The 16,800-nt window shown below is 38.5% G+C and overlaps 1 protein-coding gene across 1 annotated transcript in view; it reads left to right on the top strand.

The window, feature by feature from the left end:
* The first annotated feature begins 13,273 nt into the window (after window positions 1–13,273).
* Window positions 13,274–16,800, top strand: part of LOC107752126 (GTPase IMAP family member 4-like) — a 7,138-nt gene continuing 3,611 nt past the window's right edge. The window contains exon 1 of the mRNA XM_016567993.1: window positions 13,274–13,556. Within this exon, the coding sequence (XP_016423479.1) occupies window positions 13,274–13,556 (283 nt within the window). The remainder of the gene's footprint in view (window positions 13,557–16,800) is intronic.

Raw genomic sequence — 16,800 nt, 5'->3', positions numbered from 1 at the left:
ATTTATAAGAATATATAAATTTACAAGAATATTGCATTTAAAAAACATTTGAGCATCAAAAAAGAAAGAGTTATGTATGATCCACACAATGAAACACACCTGAAGAACAGGTCCACATGTGTCGTCTGAAAACAACTGCTATAAAACAATACATAACCCATTTTGGACTTGGCGATAGTTGAAGTTGTATTAAAGCCCCCCAAAAGATGGCGCTTTAATACCTCTTTACTCCATGACTCAGACTTCGACAGCTTTATTAAAATAGAGTGGGCATTCTTTCTGGAGTTGAATGATTCTCCAGAGACTTCACCAAAATCATAAATACAACCACTAGTAATATGATTAAATGGCTTATCAGTTTTGACCAACAGGTGGCACTGCAATCAAATCGTTTTGGTGTGTTCTGTGAGGAGTTAAAAAAAGTAGGTTTTCAATATAAATCAAAATGGCGGACAGGAACTTCAGCTTACTCTGGCATATTTGGTATGTATGTTGTCGGCATGACCCATGGAATATTTTGAGACCAGTTTAATTGCAATAGGCTAATGCAATAAAAAGTTATTAGCATTTTTGTAAATGTAATCATTAATGGTTAATGAATGGTTTATTACTCTTAACCAATAGGTGGCGCTGTTACCAAATTGCTACGCAGATTTGGTTTTGGAGAGTCGTTCATCCATTGGATACAAATATTATACACTTCACCTAGGGCCACAGTAATCACAAATGGGGTCACATCACAAAGCTTCACACTTCACCGGGGGACCAGACAAGGATGCCCACTTTCACCGTCATTATTTGCCATTTTTATAGAACCTCTTGCAATAGCAATACGACAAAACAATAAAATTCAAGGAATACAAGATATTAGCACACAACATAAAATCTGTCTTTATGCAGATGACTTACTATTATGCTTACAGGATCCTCATAACTCACTACAAGAAACCTTCAAAATTATCAATATTTTCTCCAAAATTTCAGACTACACAATAAACTGGAATAAATCAACTATACTACCGCTCTCTGAAGATGCTTGGGATCCTACAGCTCATAACATTTCCCTCCCACTTTTCACTGGTAACATCACATATCTGGGTATCAATATTTCCCCCAAACTGTCAGAATTGTTTAATCTCAATTACACTCCCCTTTTAAAAAAAATTGAAGATGATCTCAAACGCTGCAACCTTCCACTATCACTTATGGGTCGCATTGCTACAGTTAAAATGAAAACTTTACCACAAATTAATTATTTGTTCTCAATGCTTCCAATAACACCCACAGATAAATGGTTTAAATCAATTGATTCATTAACTTCCCACTTCTACTGGAAAAACAAAACACCAAAAATATCATTGACAAAATTACTAGGTGGTCTAGAAGCCCCAAACTTCCAATTTAACTTTTTAGCAACTCAATTACAATATTTAGTTGTATGGATTCACAAAAACTATAGTAACTCATGGATAGAACTGGAACAAAATCAATGTGAAAACACCTCAGTCGCAGATCTTGCTTTCCTACCAACTTCAATCAAGAAAATTAATTACTTCAAGAACACTACAATTATGACAACTCTGACAGCTTGGTGGAAAGTGAATAAAATTAATAATTCATCACTATCACCATGTAGATACACCCCAATCTGGCTCAACCCTGACTTTCAACTATACAACAAACCTATCTATTTTCAATCATGGCAACAAAAAGGAATAACACACCTCTATCATTTATTTCAAAATAACCAGCTTATATCATTTAACACACTAGGCCAGAAGTATGGTCTTGGGGGAGAACAGTATCTCCAGTATCAACAAATAAAATCCATAATCAAATCCAAGATTAATGTAATAAATAACCCATTGCATCCCTCTCAGTTGATGGAAGAGATATTGAAAAACTCACCAATTCTAAAAAATGCCTCTCGTCACAGTAAATAAATAAATAACAGACATCTGAGACAAGCGTGGCATGCAGGTAGTGGCCATGGATGGCTGGTGTTTTGGGGGATGGGGGGAAAGCTTTTTGCACTCATTCAGTTTAAGAATAGCAACAAAAATCATTCAAATCACTTGTGATGCATCAATGATGGTTGATGCCACTGTCGTGATGAAATTCACATTTTAAGCTCACCAAAGGCCCACTGTTATAAGAGCAAATGAAAAGAGGTGCGTCGTTACCTCAGCCGAGCCGATGAGAGCCAGTTCAGTCAAATAGAGGTCGAGAACGTGAAGGACGAGCCCAGCCGGAGCCGTGCTGGAGCTCTGCAGGAGCTGAGCCGAGAAGAGCTGCAGAAACTCACTCACCAGCTGCAGGAGGAACAACACACTCTCATGAGCAAAACCTAATTCTTCTGGCCTAAGATCAGTCGGCAGCAGGTTGTTGATCTAATGAGTGAATCATTCAGTCCTTCATTCATCCAGGAAGAAAGAAAGTGTTGTTAAGAAGAAGACGAAGATGACGGGGCAGGTGCATTAAACATTTTAACAGGTTATTTTTTGCATAATTAATCATGCCAAATTAACGAGTTAACTCAACAGCCCTAATTGAAATGTAAAGCAAGTTTCACTGGCTCATATTCACCTTCTCATATCACAACAAAAAACCTACAACCTATATTTAGATTTAAGAAAGACACGTCACTGAGCTATTGCTATAATATTAAGGGTTTAAACAACGACTAATCTACTGATTGCATTGTCTCTTCTTTTCAGGTTTTCCAAGACCTGCTAACGCATCTCCGCAAACACTGACGAGCCGCCTGCACTCATTCAGTTAATGCAGCGCTCGCAGAACAACATCTTACATCAGTAGCAGTTACCTGGACTCCCATTCCCGTCTCCTCAGCATCTCAAACACTTCTCGGAAAACGAAGCGGACGAGCTAACAGAGAAAAGAAAGCCAATGCTGTGATTTGCAGTAACAGCTTGAATGCAAACTTGCGGTTAATACTGTGAGTTATTACGCAGGTACACAGATCAGAACTGACCTGGAATGATTTGTCCATTCGCAGTCTGTCGATGCCGTTCCACTCTCTCTTCATGGTCTGAAGAAACGTCTTAAAATACAGGAACTCTACGGTTCAGCAGATGGTACAGCAAACCAGAGATGATGTTAGAAGCAGCAAACAGGAGCAAAGCGCATGATCTTAACTAAACCAGCATCACATTCACGGAACAAAGGCTCCAGCTTCATCTGAGCGGAGTGTGGGTGAATAACGACACTGAAGTCTTCTGTAGAGAATATAAATTTGTCTCATACTTGATGAAATCTGCACAGAGTCGGTTACTTCACTGCAGAACAGTCTCTATTGTACAAAAGTGCTATAAAAATAAAGGTGATCTGATCTGACTAAGAGTCCGGGCTCATGTGGTTTGACCCAGAGACGCTCCTTCACTTCATGAATCACGAGGGTCCGCAGGACAAGGTCGGAAACAGTTTGATTGATCCTTTGCTGCTGTTTCTCACACCATAACGAGATGCTTTATAAGACAAAACCAAAACCGCTACAACCCACTGAATGCCACAGAACTCACACATGTCTTCTGTTGTTCACGTGTCTGCGATGAAGCAGCACTGACAAATGACACAATCTCACACGAAATAAGAAAAATTATGATGCATTTTATCTTTGGTTACAGTTATTTACGAATGCATTAATGCATCAATTATGCCTTGTAGTGCACTTTATAATGCATTGTATGAACTCATGAATAATTGTAGTTATAATAATTGTTTATTCAATGTTACACCTTTAGTATAATGCATTAAAACACTTCACACACCCAGTGTCAGATGTAACAAGGAATCCACAATTAATACAGCACATAACTTTGGTTACGGTTATTTATGAAGAGGTATAATGTATTATGATGCACATAATAAAAAACTTTATATCGCACTATACACAAAGGCTTCAAGTGTTCCCAAAGTGTTCATTACTACCAGAAAGCCAAAAGGTTTTCTCTAGCTCACTTTTAGGCACTTCTTTGAAAAGTTTTACATGATAAGCAAGCAGCGCTCAGGATGTCCATGTTCTTGTTCTAGAGCAGTACACATGAACTTACGGCGCGATCAAAAGAGATAATATTTAATAGTTTGCTTTGTACTGTTTGAGGTCAACCCCTTTTAAAATATCACAATTTTGTTCAGAACATTATTATTTCTGTTTCTGCTTTAGACAAGGAAGATGTAATTTAGAGGAAGAACATGAGGAAGATGAAAGGTGAGCAGAAATGGGGAAAATTAATGAATTTACTGTTTAAATAATGATTTTAAATGAACATGTAAATACATAACGTTACTCTAAGTTTTGTGTGTCATATAAGTGTAATATGTAAGTTGTATAGTTCAATCAATGACAGAACAGAGGTTGGACAAAATAATGTGAACACCTGCAAAATAGGCAATATTTCTTTATTAAGTTGTTTTGTGTTGTTTGTTCACAATCTTTATTAGTGTTTGATGGCCCCTATCATTAACTTTTTGTTTTTGCTCTGTTCTTTTTCGCTGATTAAGTCATAATAATAATTACAGTTTTAATCATAAAATCAGTTGTTTTTTAAATGCATAACAACTGAGCTTAAGGTTACAGATGTTTTTGTTCAACAGGCACTGATGATTTGCTCTTTTTGGATATCTAACCTGTTACCCATTTCACACACAGCCAGTACTAAACACTGCTGAAACTGTACTGATAGACAAACAAGAGAATATAAACAAAAATATGAATAAATGATAATCACAATGATTTCCCCCCACTGTAACCTACACAAATGTTATTAACCCCTATAATAATGGCTGTTCACTTTATTTTGTCCAACCAACTGTATGTAATATCGTTACATGTCTGGGTTTTAATTTTCTCTTTTTTCTCTCCAGTTCTACAAAGGATGGACCAAGCAACGAAGAATGGTTAGTAGAAATCTATCATAGAAAATGAATGTGTATATAAATGCATCAAGTGAGAAATAAATATGAATATAGAATAGGTGTGTAAATTCAACTTTATCTCACTTGCCCGCGCTCTCTCTCTCTCTCAATCTAGTCATGTCACAGAGATGCCAAACACCGATCATGACTACTGTGTGGAGCCCATGACTACTGAGGAGCAGCTAGTGGCTGCACGGGAGGACATTTCTCGTCTGTCTGCGGAAAGTGAGGCACTCAAAAGTCATCAGTTTGGCATTCAGAATTTTATGGGTAATCCAAAACTCATTTAGTTGTACACTGGGTTCCCTGATTTTGACACTTTAAGAGCCGTTTTCTTGGCTGTACAGCCCACAGCACAGAGCATGGGCTCAAGTGCAAAGAATTAGTGCAACCAACCAACACACACTGAGGGTTGGATTCCAGGCACAACATCTTTCCCTGTTTAATCAGTTTTCATGTTTCTTAGCCGGATTAGACTGGGCCTTCTTGAACAAGACCTTGCTCTGCGTTTCAATATTTCACAAAAAATCAAGGAATATCACATTTTCGATCGGGTGATTCCTCTGTCATTGGCTGGTTCTGTAAATCAGCTCTGGACTGTGTGCGGTATCCTCACAAATTTTCAGGGTCCACTGTTTTGAGTGAACGTTTAAATGTCCCAGAAAGTGCACATGTATTCAAGTGAAATTTGTATATTTATGTTGATAGTTTCTATACTGGATTTACATGTATATTTAAGAAAAATTTTACACACACACATATACATATATATTATTTTTTACAATGCTACAATTTTATAATATACCAAATTTTTTACATACCATATTATTGTAATACATAATTTTTATAATATAATTATATATTTATGCAATGCTGCATATATACATCAAAATATTTTTTTTTTTTAGATGTTTTCAGCATATAGCCTTTCTTCTCCCACCACAAATTTGATGTGCTCTTTAATATCATTTATTGTAAACTGTATTTTTTTTAATTTAACCAGCAATCCAGGTGTAACGGAGTCGACAAGACGAGAGACGTGCGGCTCCATATGCAAGCTTTTTATTAAAAGACGTGGTCACAAACATAGGCAGGGTTGAAACACCAGCGAACAGGTATGGTACGGGCAAAACACAAGAGCAGTCCAGTAAACAGGCGTGGGTCGATCGACGGTGAACAATATCCAACAGGGCAAGGCAAAGAGAGATAATCCAGGTACATAGCAATAATCCAGGCAGGGGCAAACAGAGTCCGAAACAGCAAGACAAAAAGGGTAATCCGAAAACACAGGCAAGAATCTGAACATAGGAAAACAGGCAAGGCGAGACTATAACTAAACTAGCAAAACTGGAACTGGCTCCGTAAAGTGCTATCACTAGGAGAGTAATAAACGCAGACAATACTCGGCTACTTGAGCAGGATCTGGGTGGATGTTATATAGTGTGTGTAATAGCTTTCAGGTGAGCGTGTGATTGGTTACAGCTGTGTGCAATCAGTGCAATGGATGATGGGAAATGTAGTCCAGGGTATAGTGTACCAGTCTGCGTAGTGTGAGAGTCCATGTAGTGAGCGGGTGACCACTGCTGGTGAGTGAACGGAAGTTCATAGACCGGATTCGTGACACTATCATTTAAGTAAAACAACTGAAATTGGGGGAAACTCACATTATAAAATAAGTGTTTTTTTTCCAATGTATGTTGGCCAAAATTAATGGCACCCCTAGAAATTCTCATGAGTAAAATATCTCTGAAGTATATTCCCATTCATATTTACAATTTTTTTTAACACACCAGGGTGACTAGGAGCATGAAACTGTCCAGCCATGTCTTCTATTCCACAGGATTATAAATATGAGGAGCACAAAGACCAAATTCCCTTAATCATCCATCACAAGAAGTAAAACCAAAGAAGCTCTGATGTGCAGAACAAGATTGTTGAGCTTCACAAAATAGAAAGTGGCTGTAAGAAAAGAGCTAAAGCATTTCCACCATCAGGCCAATAATTAAGAGGTTCCAATCAACTAAAGATGTTACGAATCTGTCTGGAAGAGGACATGTGTCTATATCGTCCTAATGCACGGTGAGGAGGAGAGATTGAGTGGCTAAAGACTCTCTGAGGATCACAGCTGGAGAATTGCAGACATTAGTTGAGTCTTAGGGTCAGAAAGCCTAAGAAAATATATCAAACAGCCCCTACATCACCACATGTTGTTCGGGAGAGTTTCAAGAAAAATTCTCCTCGCTCATCCAAAAACAATCTCCAGCACATTCAGTTGTCAGACACGACTGGAACTTCAAATGGCACTGGCTTCTATGGTCAGATGAAACATAAAAAATAGCTTTTTTCGATCCATAACTTTCAAAAGCTCATCATACGTAGGGCAGGAGGATTGGGAAAGGCTCAGCCTCAGCTTCTTTGCCCTCCTCAGACATTTCCTGCTTTTGCTGGGCCGAACCCAGCAGAGCACTGGCCCCTGGATCAGACAATGTTAATGAAATAACATCATCCTCCAGCGGCTCACTCTCGTCCACAGCCGACGATCGCGAGAGGGAAAACCCCTCTTCAAACTCATCGGCCAGATCCACCTGCGATCCCCACGAGCTCATTCTCCTCCGTTTCTCAGCAGCGGCGGGTCCTGAATCATGCACACTTCAAACAAAACAGTCAATGAAGACGAAGAAGAGGATGGTGTGTTCTCCCGGTGCCTATTTATACTATAGTCGCACCGATAGTGGCGTCATGGCTGTCGCCGGCCAACGTGTTGTTGGTGTTTTTTCAATGTATGCTTCAGACACGGGTCACGATGAGGCGTTCCCCATAGCGACCCCTAGAGGACGCAGTGTCTCGTTCCCATGAAAGGGAACTAGTTTTTACACACAATAAGCCATGAAAAAGATCCCAGTGTGTTACTGACACACCTGAAGTGCGTGCACAGAAAGCTGAAAGCCGCCTCTCTCTCTCAGACAGCATGCAACACTGAATTACTTCAAAATATATCTCTCCTGGCATGTATTCACATGTAAACATAGATGGATATGTCTTAACGAAAACAGTTGTGAAAATTCTGATATTAGATCTGTGATTTAGATCTTAATATAATCCACCTGCTGCGCTCTGTGTCATTAATGTTAATCAAACAACAAAAGATAAGAGGGAATTACTCACTTCTCTTGGCCAGTGAGTGTTGGGCTAGTGGTTCAAAATTCTACTTACCCTGCCACAAGAAAAATAAAAAAAATGTTATTGTTGTTTTTAATGGCAAAATTTTAAATACCAGTTCAAATGTACAATTCAACATATATATTTGCATACCTCCGCGCACTCTGTTAGCGGATTAGAACAAGTGTGTCCCAAAGCATAGTATGTTGAAAGGAGTATGCCAGGAATAGTAGAGTTGGTCTACTATTTCAGGTCGATTTTTGAAGTGTGGATCCGTGCACACTCTGATGGCTAATATTTCCCACAATCCATTGTGCTTTGACGAATGATTGGGTTGAGAACTACAAACACGAATACAAAGCGTTAATAAGGTCAAGTAGAGAGGTTTAGATAAAGGGGTTTGAGTTACTAATAATCAACATTTAACCTGGTAAAAAATATTTATTGAATCTTATCTGAGTTATATTTCATCTGCAACAGCAATGTAAACTTTTATAAACATCCATTTGGCCATTAACTTTTAAATGCATCATTATACAGAAAATATGAGCAGAGTTCTCTACATAAAGACCCACGGCTCACAGATCAACAAGCTACTTCTTCTCTCTCTAATACGGTAGGAAGTTAAATGAAATGCAATGTGGAGGATGTTAACTGTGACAAGATGATTGACAGGCCAGTTTACACAGTGTCAGGGTGCGTGTAACTGTCCCAAAGCTTGCCTACTCTTCTACTACATGCTCAAAAGTGTGTACTTTTTCTTCACCAAAACATACTTTAAGGGCGTAGTATAAGTAGGCACATTGGAACACAGCATAAGAATGGTTGTAACATGGAGAGTTGTAACACCCCCAGTTCCACCAATCAGGGATAAGATGTGTTCAGTGTGTACCCACTTCCTCCCAGATACACATGGATGGTTATCAAGGCTGGAAATAGGCATATGCCAGTTTTATAGAGAAAAAAATGATTTTGAGGTAAGAATGTATTTTTTTTGACCAAATCTATATTACTTAATATACTTAAACTATTGCTGATAAAATTGTTTAACTTATATTAGATTAAATTGTATTAGATTAAATTGTAGTTTCTCAGGCAAAATGTGATGCATTTTTCACCGTCTAATTTCAAACCATTATGCTAATACAGCTAGCTAAACAATGACTGACAGGGGTGGGGTGGGTTTGTAACACATCTTTAGAAAGTGTTACAACCATCCCCTTATATGAAACTAAGAATTTTTTTCTTTTTGCAATGTTGATGATTCGGCATGATCTTGGATTGTTTGGTTCTTCGAAGCTGATCCTGGACTTGCTGTCATAGCAACAGGTCCGTAAACTTAAACCTGCTCGGGAGCATCTTATTTCATGTAAACAGGATTAGATTGCATCTTTTTAAGTGGAATTGATATTTAAAATCTATCCCAGCCACTGCTACTTTATTACAAGAGTACCCTTACTGATCCAGGGACAATCATTTAAAATAATAATCATTTAAAAATAAATTTCAAAATAATATTATAATGTTGTGTGTACTATAGACACAGCCAGTTTTACTCACTGAAAAATGTATTCGTGATAAAATAACTACTTCATAATTGTATTGGAGTCTTACACACATGCTATACAGTTAATCTGAGTCGTGCATTAATTTGAGTGCTGACAGCTATTATGGGAGTGGCTTGATGGAGCGCAGGAGATGCAGATAACTTAATTAATGCTGTCACGTCCTGCTCGGGAGCAGGCTTATTTCATGTAAACAGGATTAGATCGCATATTTTTAAGCAGTGATACTTAAAATCTGTCCGCTACCACCGCTACTTTATTACAAGAGTATCCTCCTGATCCAGGGACAATAATTTAAAATAGTAATCATTTAAAAATTAATTTAAAGATAATTTAATAATGTTGTGTAGTCTTTAATACTATAGACACAGCCAGTTTTACTCACTGAGAGATTTAGTCGTCATAAAATTATTACTTCATAATTGTATTCGAGTCTTACACACATGCTATACAGATAATGTAGAGTCGTGCATTAATTTGAGTGCTGACAGCTATTATGGGAGTGGCTTGATGGAGCGCAGGAGATGCAGATAACTTAATTAATGCTGTCACGTAACAAATCTGCTTCAAAGATAAAATTACATGAATTGCTAATTACAACATTGAAATAAAGATGCAATGCCCGCACAAATACTAGAAATTGGGAATATAAATAATTGGGAATCATGTAAAAAAAACAAAATAAATAAATAAATAAATAAATAAAAACTGTGCACATTTCATTTATCTATTATTACATTTATGTAGTTTTGTTCGCTTTGCTGTTTCCTTATAAAGGTCCAGAAATTTGTCAAGTTTTTTGTCAGGTGTCTTTTTTTAATTATATGATGTCATTACGTTGCTGTCTTGCCGCCAGCCAATCGCTGCATTGCTGATCGTGGTTTAGAGTATCGATACATCTGTACAAAGATATTGCACACATGAGCATTGTCTGGCTCCGCTCCTCTCGACCGCAGACGCAGGTTCACAAGACACGTTTTCCTGCGTTTTTCAGTCAATTTCTTGACTTTTCCCCACTTATGAACAACACATTTTCGTACACGATAAAAGCTCCTTGTGGTCTCTCGGTTTGGCCGATTGGAGCATCCATAAACAACGCAAAACACAGGCATTTTGAGTTTCTGCTAGTGATTTCTATGGAGAAAAATCACTTCCTGCCCTCCAGCTGCATTTCACGCGTCATCAGTGACGTCATGTGCAAACTACCTATTAGATGCGCATGAGATCATGTGCCTGGAGCTGCCACTGTTGCACAAACGGGCGAGATAGGTGACGCTAGAGCACAGAAAGCAGCTTTGAAAACGTGTAGACACCGAGGAAAAGTATCCTGGAAGAGAATGGATGCTGAGTCTTTGTTTGTTTGGGGGCCGGGGGGCCAGTGCCCCTGTGTCATCAAGTTTGCCCCCCAAATTGTGTGTAAGCATTTAAGAAAAAAAACCTAGATTGAAAAGTTTGAAAGACAAATTTATGCTGGCTTGTCTTAAAGTCACATAAATAGTTTAATGTTCCAGGTTAGTTAGATGTTCTAGGTGTTTGCTAAAGTAGTTGGTTGCTAGGATATTCTGGGTGGTTGCTAGGCTCTTGCTATGCAGTTGCTGGGGTGTTGCTAGAGTATATGGTTGATAGTGGGTTCTGGGTAATTACAGACAATCGCACCTCTGTTAATAACAGAAAATCAGTCAATCAGATTGTTTTCAAAACTCAGTTTCTTTCAGTGCTTTGATATTATTGTATTTCTTTCTAATGTTAGGAAAATCTAAAGTTTTTATTGCTCTTAAACTTGCACTAAAACATGATTTAGACCATCCAAGTAGTCTATGAATGAATGAATGAGGCATTTATATAGCGCTTTGTGTATTGTTGTTCACCCAAAGCGCTTTACAATCATATCATGGGGTCTCTCCTCAACCACCAGCAGTGTGCAGCATCCACCTCAAAATAAAAATCAAGTAACGGAAGAGCGCAGTGCAAACGGCGTTGTTGAATACAATATTTGTGAACACAATTGTGTATGCCAAGCCATAAATCCCCAAAAATGATGTATGGCTGCTTGCTTTGATGTTGCCATTCCTCATAGACCCCATGTCACCCAAAAACATTTTTTTTAGATCCGCCCCTGAAAGTGTTCCCCCTAAAAGCAGAAGTGGCCCCTGCCTGGCCCCCCCAGTTACTAGAACTGCCACTGCTGAGAATAGAGAACTTTTTTGATTAAAGTCACAGAAATTACAAAAATATAGACACAAAAGAAGTTCTGTGGCAAGGAATTGCTGAGAAAATGGGAATTGATTGTAAGTTTATTGTCTTTTTAAAGTTGTAAGCATTATAGATAGTTTGTGTTTCTGGTGTAATACCCCAAACTTTATTTATCTTATTTACTTTTTTAATGGATTCTCAGTCAGCACCACCCATCGTGCAGGCATGAATTTGCCGAAGACGATCAGTCATTTAGCATTCAGTGTGAAAGCACCGTTCGGTAATGAACTCATTATGTATGTTTGAAATTAATGAAGACTTGTTTCTTGAGTTTTTGAACAAATCTCAAATAAATTTTAAGAGTCACTGGTCACCACCTACTACAATCTAAACAAATCTATACAATCTTTAGTTGATGCATAACATCAGTTTCGTTATTATTTGATGTTTGCAACACAGAAATAGCAATACTGCTATCTGAAAACACTAATTTATGAAGCAGTTTCAAACTTTAAAGGTTTACTAGACATAGGGGATTCATTCTCATCTTTGCAAAGCTAATTGGAATCAGGGCCCTTGGAATCGACCAACCTTCTCCCCATTACGGCACCTCTGTCACAGAACACTCTGAAAACTAGAAGAAAATACAATTGCAGCTTTATTGGGAATTCCCAAAACAATAATCCATACCAAGGCAAAAGGCAGAAAGCACTGGCACAAGGTAATCCACATAATAGACAAGACAAAACAGAATAACAAAAGCAATACTGCAGCAACCAGAGGGTTTAACTAGGTAAATTACACACAGCTGAAAGCAATTAAACATAATATCCCAGGCAAAGAGTGATGGAAATTGAAGTCCACAACCAAAAAACAAATGCTGCATTCCAATGTGCCTACTTATACTACGCCCTTAAAGTATGTACTCTTTTGGTGCTCATATTTTCTGCATAATTATGCATTTAAAAGCTAACGACCAAACGGATGCTTATAAAACTTTACATTGCTGTTGTAGTTGAAATATCCTAACACAAATAACATTAAATAATTTTTTACCAGGTTAAATGTTTATTATTAGTAACTCAAACCCCTTTATCTAAACCTCTCTACTTAACCGTCGGTCGCGCATATCCGCCATGCTAGTAGTTTATTCCCAGAACTGGGAAAGTGTATGCATCAATTGATTTGTCAAGTAAAATTAACCTAGCAGCTCAGTTATACAAAAACTACCCAATATAAAACAAAATAAAAAATAACCCAGCAAAACGGCCTAACGGACTAAATCTAGCATTTGGAAAAACAACAACAACACATTTTTAGAGTGTAGATTGTATATTTTGTTCTTTCATTACACTGCATTGAAAAAGATTATAACTTGACCTGACCTGATTCTGATCTTATTCCATATTTTCATTTCATTTATGTCAGCGCTCAGCTCCAGTCCCGATGAGCCAGTGATCCGGATTCTTCTGATGGGCAGAAACGGTTCTGGGAAAAGCTCATCTGGGAACGCTATACTGGGAGAAAAGAGGTTTAAAGTCCAAAAACTTAGGAAGAAGCATGAGTCTGAAGTGTGTGAGGGTCAAACACAGATCGGTGGGAAGCAGGTTGATGTGATTAATTGTCCAGATCTACTGGATCCAGATCTGAATAAAGAGCAGGTGGAGATGATGAAAGAGCAGCTGGTCTCTGGATGTTCAGCAGGTCTCTGTTCAGTTCTGCTCACCGTTCCTCTAGTACTCTAATCAAAGACACCTGCCTTTCATTTTTAAGTGATCCTGAAGACCCTAATTAGTTGCTTCAGGTGTGTTTGATTAGGGTTGGAGCTGAACTTTGCAGGACAGTCGATCGCCAGGAGCAGGGTTGGGCACCCCTGCTCTAGAGAAACCTGTGCAAAATGAGGAAGAGATCCTGGATTATATGAAGTGTTTATTTGGTGCTGAGGTTCAGAAATACATCATGATTCTGTTCACACATGAAGATGAACAGGAGGATCTGGATCAGACCATTGTGCCCAACCCTGCTCCTGGCGATCGACTGTCCTGCAAAGTTTAGCTCCAACTCTAATCAAAGACACCTGCCTTTCATTTTTAAGTGATCCTGAAGACCCTAATTAGTTGCTTCAGGTGTGTTTGATTAGGGTTGGAGCTGAACTTTGCAGGACAGTCGATCGCCAGGAGCAGGGTTGGGCACCCCTGCTCTAGAGAAACCTGTGCAAAATGAGGAAGAGATCCTGGATTATATGAAGTGTTTATTTGGTGCTGAGGTTCAGAAATACATCATGATTCTGTTCACACATGAAGATGAACAGGAGGATCTGGATCAGACCATTGATGAATATCTGAAACACAAAGATCATGTGGAGGAAAGTTTCACTGTTTCAATAACAGGAGAAAATCAGATGATCGGATACAAGAACTACTGCAGAAGATTGAAGGAATGATGATGGAGGAAAATGTATCATGAAACAAATGAGGAGGAATCACAGCATGGAGACTCTTCGTATCAACTGTAAGATGATTTGTAGTTGTTGTAAATTAATTCACTAATACATGCAAGTTAGTCATTAAGTGTAAGGAACTTAGCAAATCAAGTCACTTGTATTTCTATAGCACAATACAGTTTTCAAAGCAGCTTCAGAGTGATAAGAAAATAGTGATTCAATTCTGTTGTAAAGCAGCTCAAAAAGACAATAGTGTTATTATTCAGCTGAGGCCAGTTCAGTATTGATTTAATTCAGTTTGATAACTGTAAAGTTAATCAATTATGAAATGAGGGTGCGTTTCCCAAAGGCATCGTTAGCCAACTATGGCTGCAAGTTCCATCGTTACCAACATAGTTTTCTGATTCGGTGATTCCTGAAACCACAGTTCAACAAACATTCGCAAACTTACGTGGTAGGAACTACAGCTCTGGACCTGTGGTTAGAAGCATAGTTACTTGTTAGTAAGACGTGGACTTAAATGATTCTCTTGGGAACAATAAGCAAGCTAACGTACAGTACATTCTTCATCTTTCATCCCATTCAAATATATATATATACACATTTAATCACTGTATTTTAGGGTGTCAAATACCAGCTCTGTTTTTGAGGCGTGTGCATAAATGCATAAAGGCAGGGATGGGCAGTATTTCAGATACATGTATTTAAAATACGCATTTGAAATACAAAATACTTTTTTGTATTTTAAAGACTTTTGAAAAAAAAAATCTAATGTAATTTGCATTTAAGTTCATTTTTCCACACAGTATTTTGTATTTGTATTTTAAATATATTTTCATGTATTTATGCCCATCTCTGCATAAAGGGCGGTATATCGAGTTTGTACGATATATCGATTTATTTTTAATCGGCGATATGGTATGAGGCAATACCGCCTATATCGATATACAGTAGTTTGATACAAGCGCATCTGAATAATAGCAGAAGACAAAGTGAGCAAAAATCAACCATGGTGTTACTACAAGTGTAGTAACCATGGTTTTGGTGTATTGATTACCATTTGTATAACCACAGTTTTACTACAAACATGGTTAAACTATGGTTAGTGTAGTAAAACCATGGTTAATTTTTGAAAGTGCATAACCCAATTTGTCCTAAAAATGCTTAAAGGGGTCATATGATGCTGCTAAAAAGAACATTATTTTGTGTATTTGGTGTAATGAAATGTGTTTATGCGGTTTAAAGTAAAAAAAACACATTATTTTCCACATACTGTACATTATTGTTTCTCCTCTATGCCCCGCCTTTTTGAAACGCGTCGATTTTTACAAAACTAATCGGTCTGAAAAGCGAGGTGTGCTCTGATTGGCCAGATATCCAATGCGTTGTGATTGGCCGAATACCTCAAGCATGAGACGGAAATGTTACGCCCCTCACATACTGCTGATGCCGTGTCCAGCCGGAGCGACGAGGCATAAACATTAAAACCCATTACAAACAAGGCATTTGTTGCATCCAGTGGGGACATAAATACGGATTATAATGACTTATACTGTCTTTTTACGCATTGCCTTGCATTGCGCTGCGTAAACATAAAACCATGTCTGCACTTGTGATCAGAGAAATGACAAACAACAAGTGCTAACGTTAATCCACACTGCCCAAAACTCGCGTTTGAATCATCAGTGGCAAATCCTTTAAATGAAAACGTACTTACGTGAGTCAGAACTGCCGGCATTTTAGTCTAACGTAACTCTCCCAGGATCAGTAAACAGTCCTCCATAAAATGTGCTGCACACATCTGGATATTTGGGTTAAACTGTTCTGGAACAGTGTTGTAAATACAACTTAACCACTGATTTCTAGTCGTGTCCTCTTTTGGAAGACCAAACAAAGTAGTTTCGCTTTCACAACGAAAAACACAGCGGCCTAGCGTGAGCGAAAGCCCCGGCTTAGCCTGAGCTGAAGCCGGGCAAGAGTGAGCTGAGGCGGCGGGGTCGAGAACGGCGCGCCCGGCGAATTCCACGAAGGAGCGGCAACCACATGTGACGACCCCGGGCTGGACTCCACTTCGTCCACGGTGAAAGTTGATGTATTCCCTCAGCGAATCAGCGGATATCGTCCTCTTTTGGAAGACCAAACAAAGTAGCTTCGCTTTCACAACGAAACACACAGAACACAAACACACAGCGCCTTCACGACATGGCGCCGGCGGCAACAACAATACTACAGCGAAAATAAAAGTTACGCCTTCTTTCTTTGCGTGAACATTTGGGCGGCGTTATGCAAATCTTCCCACATAGTGAGGTAGATATGTGGGGGCGTGTTAGAACGAGCCGTTTTAGGTAGGTGTGGCTAACTCTTAACTTTTATAAAGAATATCTCTTTGGATTTGAGACTTTAGTCTTTGCAACTTTACAGATCTTCTTTATGCACCAAGAGCTTGTAACACTCCAAAGAGAAAGGAAAAATTAAAATCGCATCATATGACCCCTTTAAAAACAA

Source organism: Sinocyclocheilus rhinocerous, unplaced genomic scaffold (assembly GCF_001515625.1).
Source record: "Sinocyclocheilus rhinocerous isolate Xijiao unplaced genomic scaffold, SAMN03320098_v1.1 scaffold2787, whole genome shotgun sequence".
Classification (NCBI taxonomy): Eukaryota; Metazoa; Chordata; class Actinopteri; order Cypriniformes; family Cyprinidae; genus Sinocyclocheilus; species Sinocyclocheilus rhinocerous.
Note: the sequence above shows the minus strand (reverse complement) of the source record. Positions and strands in the feature narration are given on the sequence as shown.